This window comes from Haplochromis burtoni, unplaced genomic scaffold (assembly GCF_018398535.1).
Source record: "Haplochromis burtoni strain Fernald_Lab_line unplaced genomic scaffold, NCSU_Asbu1 Contig_97, whole genome shotgun sequence".
NCBI lineage: Eukaryota > Metazoa > Chordata > Actinopteri > Cichliformes > Cichlidae > Haplochromis > Haplochromis burtoni.
In genome coordinates this window covers 1,913,603-1,928,537 of record NW_024582458.1, presented here as the reverse complement: position 1 = coordinate 1,928,537, position 14,935 = coordinate 1,913,603, and the positions used below count along the sequence as shown (strand labels likewise).

The window sequence follows — 14,935 nt, the reverse complement described above, 5'->3', positions numbered from 1 at the left end:
GCGATATGACCAAAAATATTTATCACGATATACATTTGAAAATTTGTGATAATGATATAACTGACGATATAATTGACACTAGACAAAATACTTTACAACTCCACAACTTTATTAGTGCAAAAAACCATCAATGTATTTTCACTTAAACAAGCATCTGTTTTTTATGTGCATTAAAGTTATATAAAAATGTAACAGTGCAAATGCAAATTCCTTGCTGACAGTTTAACCAAAGGTGTTTAAGTGTGCCGTATTTTCCAAAAAACACGGTAATAACAACGGCCCGCTAGCATGCTCTACCAAAAATAGTGCTTTGTTGTGTATCTGACGGACGAAAGCTAAACCAGTTCCACACCACTGAAGTTGCAGCATTTTTACAAACCAATTCTGGTTCATCCGTTTCATTCAACGATCCGCTTTCACCCTTCTCATTCTCCGTCACCGACATGCTTTTTCCGCCATGTCTGTATGAAAACAAAGGCACTGCGCATATTCTATCGCGATATTTCATTTTCTTATCGTTGCCCAACCTTAACGGTATGATATGACCCAGCCCTATAACCAATGCTGGTGAAATCTGTTATATATCGAATATATTGGAATATCAGATTTTTTAAATGACCAAATATCGGTATTGATATCCTAAAAAAACAACAACAACCCTATATTGGTTGGGATCTACTACAGATGGATGTGTGGGGAAACCCAGCAGATCAGCAGTTTCACCTTTCTTCTCCATCCTGATACTTGGGTTAATCTTCAGCAGGTAATCTTTACCATATCTAAAATGCTATAATGCACTGAGTTGCTACTATGTGATTGGGTGATTTGAAGTTTAATTATCAAGCAATTTATCGTTTCTACCTAATGAAGTATGTGGTATTCATTCCTGTGAAATCATCTGTAGCATAGCAGTCACTTTCTTGGACATATTAACTTTAGCTCACTATCACACCATTGCAAGTGTTTTTGTAAAAAAAAAAAAAAGCACTCCGCCGTCAAGCAAACTGGCAATAACATCAAAAACCGCCAACACAAATAAAATAAGCGTCACTTTTGGAATTGATTTTCCACAGTTCTGTGGTTGTGCTATAATCTCAACTCATTTTTTGCCAAGGAAGACACAGAGTCCCAGAAAGTGAACATTTTAAAGTAAAGCTGATCCATCGGTGCTTATATCTGTTAATGTGTGTAGGTTTAATTTTTTTGATGTACATACTTGCATCCTCCGTCCTGGTCTTGGCTGAGGCTGGGCTAGGCTCGCCAAGCCCTACAGCATTGCGTGCCACCACCCTGAACTCGTGCTCCACCCACGCATTCAGACCCACCACCGTGGCTGTCAGCATGTTACCATTGACCACCTCTGGCACTGCAAAGTGGAAATTCAGTTCTTTAATAGAAAAATAATTGAACGCTAAACAACTGGACTCCAACTGAATGATGAGCAAATAAATATCCAGGCAAAATAAATACTACAGAAGCCTCTTTTCAGCGTACCTGTGTCTACAGCCTGCCAGCCCACGGTAAAAGGAGTTCGAGCCTGGATGATGTAGCCGGTGATGGGGCTGCCGTTATCCCTTCCGGGAGTCCAGGATAACTGTGCTGTACTGTCTGTGATTTCCTCCACTGATACCTTGTCCGGAGGACCTGGGGGACCTGCATCAATCAGACAGTGACGAGGGTGAACCCAAGGTGAGCACCCATTTAAAAAAGCCTCCTCTCATCAAGCTCATAAAGACTTGTACACATTGTTACATATCAAGGCCATCACACTCGCTTTAATTAAGGGCTGCGCCCTTGGTGTGTACACGCTTTATGTGTGTGTGTGTGTGTGCGAGTGTGGGATTCTTAAGTGATGAGTTCACCGGCTGTGGAAAGATAAAGTGAATGGGATCGTTTATTAGAAAAGGAAATAGGTGCTTCATGAGGAGGAGACATCAGTAAGTAGAAAAAGGAAAGAATAGAAAAGCGAGTGTTTGCAACTACAACATGCTCAGTCTTTACCATGTTATAGCCGTTTGCTTTGCTGCTCCATTATTCAAATGCTTTCCATGATATTTTGCCGGTGTGTAAATGAGCCAATTACAGTCATTTTCTGTGATAAACATTGCCTTCTCAAAGCACCTGGGACAGCTATTAGAGTTTGTTTAGGGCAGGAATACCAATGTAAATCACCAGAGATACGCTTGTACACGGAGCCAGATACACCAGGCACATATCAACAAAGCTACTTCAGCTACCTCAGAGCGAGCGTGTACACCATTACTGCATTTCAGTAACAAGTACAGTATATATTGTAAAGTGGAGCTGACGTTACAGACTGAGACAGACATTTTTGCTTCCCCATCGTGTATCTTTAGCGAGAGCCTCGGGGATGTTTCGCACCCTTCTGTCAAACTTTTTTTGCTTTGAATACTTTTACACACGCTCTGCGGTAGCCGTGCTACGGCGCTCACACAAAACCAACCGAAATCTGGCCCTTCTCTTACCTTTGACGACCAAAATGGCAGAGGTGGACAGGCTTTCCACATCAGTGTCAATAACACAGACATATTTCCCACCGTGGTTCAGCTGGATGTTACGAATCATCAGATCCCCTGATATGCTCTGAAAGAGAGAAATAAGGTTAAGTAAGAGATGTAGCGTTAATTAATCTTTCAGCCTGTGGCTCTGGGATGCTTTTACATTTCATAACATCCAATACAATCACAGCGACTCCGGGCCGCTGATTTTTGCATCTTTCAAACACAAACAACTGACATGGCAGATGTACTCAGAGCAAATAACCCTATTGGCCGTCCTTCAGGCACTATCTAACCAACCGGCCTCCAAACCCCCTGTAAACAACTACCCGCTACACACAGGACACACAAAACAAACACAGTCGAGCTAATTGGCAAAGCAATCCTAATTATTCTCTAATTACACAAGCTCAAGCAAGATATGAGTCTAACTCCCAGTGTAAAGAGTAAATATTATTTTACATGGGCTGCATGCATGTGATGGCCGTGAGGAACATGCAGCGAAACACAGCAGCAGATGTTAATTTTCTTATCTGTGGCTACATAAAGCAGAATTACCTTAAAAATGAGGTTGTAATTCTGCATTTTTCTTTGTTTTCAAAAAGAATGAAAATCATTCTTTATTCCTAACATCTTCTAGTGCTTTCGACTACAAAGACACCTCTCCTAAAAACAGCTAGCAAGTACGGTGCATAGCTCATTTCTCTGTACTGACAGAATATGTTAGTGATCAGAATGGTTTTTTTTCCAGCATCCGTGAAAGTATTTGTTCATTTTAAAATTCATGTGGGAAAACGCGGCACAAAATTACTCATCAGTCGTACGCGGCGAATCTAAACTGTGCAGCTGATTTAGCTCTTCATAGCTCGCTTAAATATTCTTTCAGTGTATTCCAATTAGCCGAGCATTCATCACATGGCAATGAAACAACCTAACCTAAAAGCTATCATGCTACACTTCAGCATGTCTGCGTCATTCAATCATCTTGTAAAGAGAGATTATTAGAGCCCTCTTGCACAGCGTGACACGCACTTGCTACTGTACGGCATCAGATGGGTCTTTGGGGGGGATCAACTGATTGATTGTTTGGGGGTTTTCTGATGGGTGCTCAAAGGCAATAAGAAAAGTATGGAAAGTCAGCAGACTTAATACGCTTTATCCAGGCAACATTACTGTGCTCTCATTTGGACTGCTGATGGGAGTCGGGCCTTTTGAAAGTCACCTCTTGAAGTGGCCTGTCACAAAGCATGTCAGCCAGAGAAAAAGAGTGTGCTGCTTTAGAAACTAGTCACCTGGGGGAGAGCCAGGTAAGACTCACTGCAGTCACAGTAGATCTCATCACCTCCAAAGGCTAGTGATCATAGTTCCACTGTGCCGCGACTGGGCATGAACACCCATGGATCTTCACCTCTCTAAGGCAACTGACAAAGCAGAGCTGAGCCGAATGGCACTTCTATGCGCCCAAGGGATAAAGTGACTATCTTTCTTGCTCTTTTTTTCTCTTTTACCCTTCCTTTCATCTTCTCTCCTCTTCCCTGACAGTTTTGAAGCGCCATGCCTGATTCTCCTTCCAATGTCAGCCGCCACCTGGCCGACCCGAGAGCTTGCGATGCGTCGCGGGCTTCCTGCCTTGGCAGGAAGGAAGTGATGAGGCAGATTTGCTTTAATTATGTTAATTAATTCATCAGAAGCTGTTGAGCAGGGGGTTGGTAATCTCTCTGGACAGGGGAAACAGACTCTGTGAAAACTATCTCTCATTAAATGCCTATGCACAGTTCAATGTCATTAGTAATTGCCATTTGCTTTCATGAAGAAACGAGTGCGCCGTGTCCACAAAACCGTGAGCGTATTGAGATACGATGTCAACTATTACCACATGAATGGCAGTGATCAGACTCTAAAACCTCGGATGATAAGCGGCGGTATGTGAAGCAAAAAGAGTGTGCATAGCAATTTGAAACTGACAAGCTTTGAACAATTAACTTTGCCCTTCATCAAAAGGAACAAATATTCAACAAAAAAATAATAAAAAGGCGTCACTTATCAATATTTCAAGGCATATGGATTTCAAATGAACATTTACTGGTGCCAGGCCTGCCCTTGGTGAATGCCAGCCAGCTCATTACTTAATTATTTCGGGACTCTAGATTCATAAATAGGTATGCAAATTCAATTACAGCGCAGGGAGATGATAAGAAAATGTTCTCCCTTGAGGTACAGGAATTAGAAGTTGAAGGGATGAAAAGTATAAAGACTTTATTAACGAGGGCCCTCTGTAAGACTAAAATGGCATTTCACTGATATATTTTTAGAGGTGTAACACATGGCAGCTCACACAGGCAATTCAAAAGGTAAGGATCCCAATTACAGAGCTGATACCGCCATTCAGATACTGCGGTATCTGTAACTGATATCGCTACCTTTTTGAAATTCTGTCCACAACTGACCACAGAGAAACCTTCAAATCTTCGCCTAAATCTCTTCGTTTGAGTATTATTAGGGTTTATGAAGCCCTCAGCCGGGCTGTGGAGCATACCCTTGCGCGTTACACACTGTGTCCCAATTAATCCCAGAGTAGCCAGAAAGTATCTGAGTTTAATGCTCGACATGACTCACCCCACCCACTCTTTCAAAATGATCGCTGTCTCGCTGGAAGTCGATGAGCTGGCCGTTGAATGCCCACGAGAAAGAGACATCCAGAGCTGGATCGGAGGCAATCTGGCAGGGTAACACGATGCTCTCGCCAACAATAATCTCCATGTTAGTAGGCCTCATGGTGATTCTGGTGGGCTCTGGCCAGACAACAGATGACAGCACAAGCATGATAATATCTCTGCCACTGAAACCTCTAACACCACCATGACCCCTGCAACTGCCATTTCACTCCAATTCGCAGCTAAACCGAGCAACAGTCATTAAATTACCCATGAATGTGGCTTTTTTTCTGATTTTAATAAGCACTTAAATTCCAAGCTTGTCCATTAGTAACATTTAATGACTTTGCGGGTTCACATTTTATCTCCCTAGATCAATTTGGACGAAAAAAAAAAAAGTTGTTTGAAACAGGATTACTGAGATGGGAGCACATTCTTACTGGTGACTGTGGTGGATTGGGGGCCTCAGAATATGTTGACAAAAGGTCAGAGTAATTAAATTTCATGACATTAAATGGTTCAGCTGTCAGCGTATGAGAAGAATAGAAAGTAATGAGAAAAAAAAGTTGCACACACACAACAGATTAAAAATAGGGGACTACATGAACGTTTTATGTCATTGCACTCATAAATAATGACCTTTAACTAAATCAATGATAAGCATTTGTTGCTTACTTAACTGTTATTTTAGCTGCTATTTACCAGGCCCATTAATTTTACAATATCCTTGCTTGATAACACACGCAATAAGCTGAAAGAAACAAATACATAAAAATAAGGACAAGAAAGAGCTGACTTTTATTTTGGAAATACTTCAAGGAAACTTATTTGCTAATAAGAAAATTTCCCTTTAAAGTCTTATCAACTATACGGTATTTGAAGTTACTTTAACATAAACAATCAAATCAAATTTAGCATATAAGAGCAGAAAACTCGCCATAGTACAGGATAACATCAGCCCTGGATTCTGCCCTGCCTGGTTTTGTTGTGGTCTTACCAAACTCACTGATTCACCATTCAGTCCTTCTCTGAATAGAAATCTTGACAATGCCTGCTGCCTTAAAAATATCAATGAGTGCATATTTCATAGAATTTCAGTTAGAAGAGCTGAAAGACGAGACTGATCGTCACAACTTCTGCCAGCAGTTACAGGATTTTTTGGCTCAGCACTTCATGGCATGTGTTTGAGTACACGTGTGTGGCAAGATCATGACCCATCAAAATCCAACAGTTAAAGTTTTTAGCCATGTTCTCGGTCCAAACAAGTGTCCAGATGGTTGCTGTAACTCAATCTTTCCTAGCACAATGCTCCATTGCAGCATTGTTGTGGCTGGTAAAGGACAACTGTATTTGTCATCTAATTTTGGATGTTTGCAGCGATTTAAACATGGCCACCAGCACGCTCAATAACCACCATAATCATATTCAGCACTTGTTAAAGTGAAACAACATGAGCTTTATTATTAGTGTACACACATATGACTGATAATAACCTCTTATCTTATTTAACTCTCACCAAGAAAGCTTGTATTTCCTAAGGTTTCAGAGTTTGTCTTGTTCCTTTATTCCATTTAAAAACCGAGAGTTAATTTTCCGAGTTAAAATCTTCAACAGGAATGAATGAAATGCTGTTTTTTTATGGGGTTTTTTTGGTTTCTTTTCTTCTCTTTGAAATCAAGAACCCATTGTTTGTAAAAATTAGCACAAGCCTTGAGAGGCAAATCAAAGTTCTTGAATGGGAAGCGTGTCAGGTGTGATGACAAAGAAGGGATGGAGCAGACAGTGAAAAGGTTAATTAACTGAGAGCGATTCGACTTTTAGGCCAGACTTACCAGTGACAATCAGTCTTCCTGTTGTGCTTGCCGTCCCAAACTGATTCTTAGCGATACACGTGTAGCTAGCTGCATCCCGTTTGGTTACATTGGCAATCTTTAATGTTCCATCTGGAAGCAAAGCAATCCTGAGAAGAGAGCGGCTTTTTACTGTATTTGGTAAGATAGCGATTGTAAAGTAGGACTACAGTGTTCAGCTCTGTTTTGGATTTGTATATAGTAATGACGTTTCCATCTATCGCCATGTATATAATAAAATTCTCAAAGATTTGTCAAATAACTCAGATTTAAAGACTTTAAATCGATGAGGTCAGTGTGAAACCCCTATCATGCTGAAAGGTCACCGACTGGCTAGATATTAAAAAAATAACATGCAAAGCCCCCCACTTTAAACAGTTTTATTATATTATTTCCACTAGCTGGGTCATTAGAAATCTGTAGTTATTTAGAAGATGTCTATCTCCAAACATGTATAAATCAAGGCATGAGCTAAACATAAGCTTATATAGAAATCAGATGGTTGTAACAATTTTTCAACTGATGTGGTATTCAGTGAGAAAATGTGTGCAAAATTCATTTTCTAAACACTGCTCCAATTTACAGCGTGACTGCATATGTGAGTAAACATTTCCCTTCCAGTGTCTGCATACATCCAGCCTTGAAAGAGTACGTGGGCTTCACATATGCTAAATGTCAGTCAGCTTGGGAATTCTACCAATTTTCCGCCGCTATAGATGCAGCTTCCCATCTGGAGCCGACTAAAGAGGCTCTGTGCTGTTTTGACAAGACGCCTTGCTCGTATTGTTCTTTTTCAGACCTCCTCTTCAATAGGCAGCATGGGAGCGATTCAAACGGCATTTCTTTCCTGTACTGGGATGCCTGCGTTTGACTTTGTATTGAGTTTGTATTCAGTCTGTCTGTTGTGTGTGAGCGTGTGTTCCAAAGTCTTGATGTACGTACGATAACTTACAGGAGGTTTTAGAAACTATCTGAGCTTTTTGATTCTTTTGCCTATCGAGATGACAAAAAGCCTGAAACGTGACATGCTTTTGGAATTCTCTACCTTTAAATGCTTCTTTATTGTGAAACGTTCCGGTTTATCCAATAAAAAATCCAACAGAGAAGGGCACCAAACTAAATGAAGCACCACTTTATACCCCCTGAAAGCGACGCTTGATGTTGGCTCATTGTCTTTGTGCCTGTGTTCTGAGTTATTTTTTGTCTATTGAGACTGCTCTCCGATCTCCATCAAAGCTTTCGTCTCTGCTGTTTGGTGATTGCATCAATCAAGCCCTTGTAACTCTTTGTCTGTCATGATAAAACAGATAATTACAGGTGCAGTAGCTTCATTCTTACTTTAGAGTTCCTTCCTCAGTTTACAAGATGAGCGGGAACTCCATTTACTACTCTTTTATCTTCTTAAATATTTAACACAGTGTTGATATGACCACCTAGCATCTTCAGTCTTCACACCGAGCTATTTGCACACAAGGGGGCACGCAGTATATTAGCTATCTGCAATTTTCCTGGTGGGCGCCCTCTCGTTCTTCTCATTAGCCTTTCCTTCTATGCATCTCTGCAAATGCCAAACGCTCTATTGAAACAAGTCAGCTTGCAGTGAATGCGAATGAAAGCTGCCAGTAATATACACTTGGATTTTTATCCTACCTTTCAGTTCTCTGCAGGATTTCATTCCCTTTCTTCCACAAGCTAATTGCTGGGGGTGAGGCCTGAGGCTTGCATTCAAGAGTGACTTCGCTGCCTGAGCGAGCTTTTAGCAAGGCCCTTAGCGGACTTTTGGAGAAAGTAGGAGGTGAAGCTGCATGTAGGGGAACAGAGAAAGGTGTGAGATTAAAAAATATATATATGGGCAACCTGAACCTTTGCAGATCAACCGTGCTGTACTGAGATAAACTCTCCTTCAGCTTTCAGAGAAAGCAGCCTGAAATCTCAGCACAAAAGCCTACTGGTCTCAAAGCTCGCCATAGTCATCCCACCCTTCAGCTGCACATCCTTGAATACACCATTCACCTCAAGCATGTCATAAACTATTGTCTGCACTCATCAGTTTTTTGTTAGCCATTGTTAGGACACTCAAGTGTCATCACATGTATCAAGAGAGTTGAATTTCTTATTGAGCCAGTCAGATGGAAGTCATCAAAGCTTTGCAAATAAATCAATACCCTGTCTACATGAGAAGGCATGCACAATGCCACAAAACAATGCATTTGTAGTATCCAAATCAATACGTGAAATGACTGAAAGTAAAACGAGACACTCTATCAGATTCACATTTTTGCTGGCAAAGCCCATGGTGACATCAAATGCGTGCACAGACTGATTGCAGAGGTACGTTATAGCAGGCTGCTGGTTTTTATCTTAGGAGATGATCAAACGCATAGACAGATAAGCAGGATAAAAGCAGGAGGAGGGAGGCGATCTTACCTAACACCATTAGCTGGGCACTGGAATAAATAATTCCATATTTGTTTTCAGCCACACACTGGTACATCCCAGAATCGGAACGGTTTAACGAAGATATAGAAAGGGCCCCGTTTTCAATCTGTCCACGGCCCTGTGGAGGAAAGAGAAAGAGTCCTGCATATCCATCGCAAGGCCAGCCTATTATATCCAAAGGCAGAACAGCAATTACTGCAACTCTGCATTTTATTAATCCTTTATTTATCCAGGTAAAAAATCTCATTGAGATTAAAAATCTCATTTCCAAGAGAGACCTGGCACCTGCATATGGTAAGCTTGACATAGATGAGGAAGTGCAGTGGTGAAAACTATTTATCTGCTTCTTAAACACACCGAACAGAAAAATTGTTAACATAACTTATATTTCATGACCTTTCAGGATGATCATGATGATGATGACAGATCACATCATTTTTAACAGATAAAGTTGTCTCGGTGCTGCGTGGGGAGGGGATCGATGCTTTCTAAAGCATAGTCTGGCTTTAGAATAGCTAACGTCTGCATTAGCATACATTAGCTAACGTACCCATTAGCATACATTACTTATATACACACAGCATATTAACATTATTGCATTTACAATTTCTGGTACAGACCAGCTCAATTATTTGTTGTTACTTAGAAACTATTTAGAAACTAAGAAATTTTAGCCAGAAAGGAAAGAAATGTCTCCATACATCAGCCATCACTTGCTCCCCATTCTTCAACCAGCTGTAGGATGGTTTAGGCTTTCCATTGGCCTTACATTCCCAGAAGAGGTTTCCCTCTATGGAAAGAGCTGTGTCCGCCATCGTCTGGAGCCAGTGAGGTTTAGCTTGGAATAAATGAAAAGGTTACCTATTCAAACATGCGTTTTAATTATAGAAGCACTGGATTAGTAAAGAATTGCATCAAGAATCATACAACCATAAAAGCAGCCTGGCATTAAAGCTTAAATTTAAATCAAATTTTAAACTTTACAAGTGGATTACCAGCATAATGAGAAACACGGGATGGTAAACAGATCTGAATATTAACTGGAAATGAATTTAAAGCCCCTGGAATAATAGCCATTTGTCATTTCTACCCTTAGCTTGTTCTGAAATTTCAACAACATTAAGCTCAAACGTCCGCAGAAAAAGGTTTTATGTCGAGCAAATGGGATTCAAGCTGCTGGCCATCTGCATGTTTTCTGGACAACTGTGGATATATATGTTCCATTTGTCCCTCCACCTCACTGTCAGTCGATTTGAAACGGCTCACTTACCGTGGAATGAAATACGGCCCCGTGCAGCATTTTTGCCTCTGCGATTCTCCGCCATGCACTCGTACGTCCCCGCATCCTCCTGCTGGAAATTAGGGATTTCCAGGACGGCATTTGAATTCTTCATTTTGACTTTGCTGGGGAAAGGGACGCCGCTCGTTCTCCTCCAGCTTATTTCTGGGACGGGGCTGTAAAAGAGAAACAAGAAGTTCCCAGGATTGTAACTGTCACTCGCTCTGATCAAAGTGTGATTAAGGACAGAAGGAAAAGTAGTTGTTAGAAAAAGTAAAAGCTTTGTGAATTCTCGTTCCCTGCAAATCAATCCGTGATTGCCAAGCTGTCGGATGCTCTTAAAAGAACTCTTACTTCTGCTCCCTTGTCTTTTTCATGCGTTCCTATGGATTGATCAATCTGAGGATGAGTAATGCTAACGCTTGTGCATTCTTAAATCGTCTTGAGTAGCTGTAATTCATGCATGAATGCGTGTACCGTTTGTGTCACAGGCATACAGTGACTTACTTTCCCAAAGCGAAGCATTCCAGTTTCACCGCTGATTCTTTCGCTGCTGGAACTGAATCAGGAAAATGGACTTCTATTTTGGGTTCATATTCACCCATTACTCCTACAAAAGGGAGACAATAGATGACAAGCTTTTTACATCAGTGATTAACAGCAGACTCACACGCACCGTGAATTAGGCAGAGAGAGAGCAATAACACAGCGGGGCAGCTAATGCAAAAGTTATGCATATGAATACAAAGTGACCAGTGAAGGCATTGTAAAAGAGGGGGGAGGGGGGCTATAAAAGGACTTATTTAGCAGAGATTGATAACATTTGGCTATGTGACTTCATTCAGGAGTTTATTTACATTCACATCACCGGGACAGGTCAGTGACTTCCTTGCAAAGAGAGTAGCCTTCCCTTTATTATTAGCAATCACAACCTGGCAGTCTCTAAGTAAAAGCTGATTTGGGGTCCTCTTCATGTTTTCAGATTAAAAGTCAGAAAAGACTGTGATAAAGCTGACGCACTCTCAGGAAAACATGCAAAATATGCAACTGCATCTTCCTCTGTACTTAGAATATATTTGTGGCATTTTGATAATAACACAACCCAAGAAGCCAGCTCATAAAAGCTTTGTGCTACAGCTGGAATACAAAATGAAATTAGTGGCTTTTATGTAACTCTGTGCCACATTGTAAAAAGACAAGCTTTGGAATTCGTGTCTTTACTAATGGTTAACAACTCATCTGTTGCTGTCTTACGGCTCAGTTTTAGGCTGGTAATAATCCCTTTTGCTGTCCTTTCGATTTTTCTTGTTTGTAATAATGCACTTGTAATTGTTTGACAGTCACAGCTTTCTCATTTTATGTCATCAAAGCTTGTAAACAAATATTAATAGCATTAATAATTCATAAATGTTCCACATTCTTCAGCTGGAGGAGGATAAACACCAGCCAAATGGACTTTTCACAACCCAGCTATTATCTGTTGAGTGCGAAGCAGGTCCTACCACCTTGCTGGAGTACGATCAATTACCTGCTTTTATAATGAAATTAAAATTTGGAACTTAAATTTTAACCAAGATCTTAACGAGCTGAAATCATGATGAATCCGGGAATGCAGCCTTCAGGCAGAGAAGTCTGACAACAGATTAAAGCTGCATGGCATATGAGCATAAAGATGAAAGCCTGATTTTAGTGTTTACCATCGCTTCTGAGGACCAGTGGTGTGGGAGAGCTGAGGATCTTCTCCCTTGTGACAGTGTTGTTAACCACACAGGTGTAGTTGCCCACATCTGAGCGCTCCACTTTGGCGATGTACAGGCTTCCTGTCTCTTGAGAGATGAATCTCCGACTGTCTTGTTGGACAAAGTGAGGGTATTCATTGAAGATCCACGCAAATGTCAGCTCTAGAAGAGAAAGGAAGACAGTTGAACTATGCAGCAGCGGTCCACTTTCACACCTCGGCTGATTTCACACGTGTTAGTCGCATTGGCCCCCGCTGGAACAGCTGTATCAAAAGAACTCGGCTACGGCCTTAAAATGTGAGCGTATCATGTCATTTTCCTTCCCTTATCTCAGTTTCCTTGGGAGGAGATACCAAGACTGGGTGACTGTAGCAGCTATCAGTGCAGAAAAAAAAAGGGAGAGCTAAGGAAAGGGAGCGAAACAAAATGGATTACAGCGCGTCAGTGACCCTCCCCTGGCACATGGCCTCCATTCCCTGGGTCCCTGAGCGACTTAGTTCAGGGGTGGCACAGGCAAGTCAATGGTTGGATTGAGGGATGGATTGGCACAAATATATGTTGTCATGCCCCTTTGCAAATGGTAGGTCTACCATAAGAAAGGAGAGACTTTCCGTGATGAATTACTGTGGCATTTTCTCAAAGAAAACACTGCAAAGACTTTCAAGAGTTAGGAGATGCTCTGTGTAATCAGCCACTTCAAAGGTAGTGGGCTCAGAGTCAAAAGGTGTACACAATGACTGTCAATCGCCCTGAGGGGGGAGCCCATAGATGGGATTGAGCGTCCGAGCTGGGTGCAGCGATGCAGATACAAAGCTGCCTCTGATTAGGCAAAAGCGGCAGCATAGTTCAGAGTCAGCATAACCTGGAGCTGAACTATGTGTCTATAACGGGCAGTAATATCATTTTGCCAAGCAATTCTTTGTTAAGCGACAAAGAAAATACAACACAAGTGGTTTTACAGTACATGGAAGATAAAAGTGCCAAAAAAAAACCCCTTGGAGTAAACAAATGTCTAAGGTGGAGTACAATAACATCTGCTTGCAATGGTACTGTATTTAATTTTTCATAAATGGGTGTTGGGATAATGCATACGGAGGGGAGGAAAAAGCTTGTGCAGAATTCAAAGCCAATGAAGTGTAATGAAAACTAAAGGGAATGCCTCTTACTGTAGGCATCAGATAAAGTTCAAGGTTATGTGGCACATCATCGCTTTCAAATTTTAAAAAGGAAAAGAGGGTGGAGAGAGGGGACAGCAGCGAGAGAGCGAGCCAGGAAGAGAGCAAAAGGGGAAAGAGGTAAGGAAGAAAAACAGGGACAACAGCCTTGCGCAGCTTTACTTTCATTCACTTCGGAAAATGCAGGAAAACACAGCTGTGATACGGTTACAACAGCCAACTGCATATAAACCTGTGTCAAAGAGAAAAGCTGTCAAACTGTATTTCACAGAGTACTTTGACCCATTATCCCAAAGACCAGCTGTACAATGCTGTGCTACAAACTGCTCGCTTGTGAAGGAAATTGGTTGTTCCACTGTGCAAGCTATTGTATCAAGAGGGTGACAAGCTAGGCAGCAGCCATTGTGTTTTTTTTTTTTAGTTTTCCGCAGACACTCAGAGCAGTCGGGCTGAGCAGCCCGTGTCTTTATCTCGTCTATTTGTAGCCTCTGCTTTATCAAATGCAATTTTAGACTCTCACTTGAACAATTAAAGCATCTTTTTTCTTGAATGTGTGGAGGTGCTTGAATATAAGGCTAACAGCCAACAGTGCTATGTTCGTTATTTTAGCCTAAATACTGTAAATAGTGTGAAGACAGAAGCCTGGCTCTGTGCGAAAACAAAACAAAGCAAACACCTCTTAGCTCCTCTGAAGCTCGCTAATTAGCATATTTATTTCTGTAAAGCTCAAGTGCAAAAAAAAAAAAGAGAAATTGTGGTTTTATGGAGGTTATCATTCTGGCACCCTACCTCCTTTATAACCACAACATTTTATTCAGACTAAGCAAATCATTATACTGTGGTAATGAGCTGCTTCAGAGGTGCCGTGGCCCAAATATTGTCATTTTTAGCCATCACCAAGCTAATTTCTTTCCTGTTTCCAGCTTTGTTTGAAGCTAGGCTAGCTACTTGCTGGCTTTAGCCTCACACAAGCAAGAAAAAGTATATTTATTTCCTAATTTAACTCTCAATGAAAGTGAATAAATATCTTTCTAATTTGAGAAACATGGCTTTAATTAAAAAAAAAAGAATCTGAATGAAGTGGAAAGAAAAGCACCCAAGTGCGGCTGGCTTATAGGTGTTCTCAATAAACAACATTAAGATGATTATTAAGAGCATGTGCACACATTAATGGGTGTAAAACTGGATTACGTTTAAGAAAAGGCAGTAATTATTCATCAAAGTTTGCAGTTTGCTCTCAGTGGAGGTAATTCTTATGAGCTGTGTTTAAATAACAACAA

At 41.0% G+C, this 14,935-nt stretch overlaps 1 protein-coding gene across 1 annotated transcript in view; it reads right to left on the bottom strand.

Moving 5' to 3' along the window:
• cntn3b (contactin 3b) overlaps window positions 1-14,935 on the bottom strand; it is a 56,102-nt gene that overhangs the window by 13,800 nt on the left and 27,367 nt on the right. Inside the window, exons 6-16 of the mRNA XM_005941607.3 lie at window positions 12,439-12,642; window positions 11,249-11,351; window positions 10,733-10,917; window positions 10,164-10,300; window positions 9,451-9,580; window positions 8,674-8,824; window positions 7,006-7,133; window positions 5,136-5,311; window positions 2,487-2,604; window positions 1,495-1,653; window positions 1,217-1,366 (exon numbers count right to left, since the gene is read on the bottom strand). Of these exons, the coding sequence (XP_005941669.1) occupies window positions 1,217-1,366; window positions 1,495-1,653; window positions 2,487-2,604; window positions 5,136-5,311; window positions 7,006-7,133; window positions 8,674-8,824; window positions 9,451-9,580; window positions 10,164-10,300; window positions 10,733-10,917; window positions 11,249-11,351; window positions 12,439-12,642 (1,641 nt within the window). The remainder of the gene's footprint in view (window positions 1-1,216; window positions 1,367-1,494; window positions 1,654-2,486; window positions 2,605-5,135; window positions 5,312-7,005; window positions 7,134-8,673; window positions 8,825-9,450; window positions 9,581-10,163; window positions 10,301-10,732; window positions 10,918-11,248; window positions 11,352-12,438; window positions 12,643-14,935) is intronic.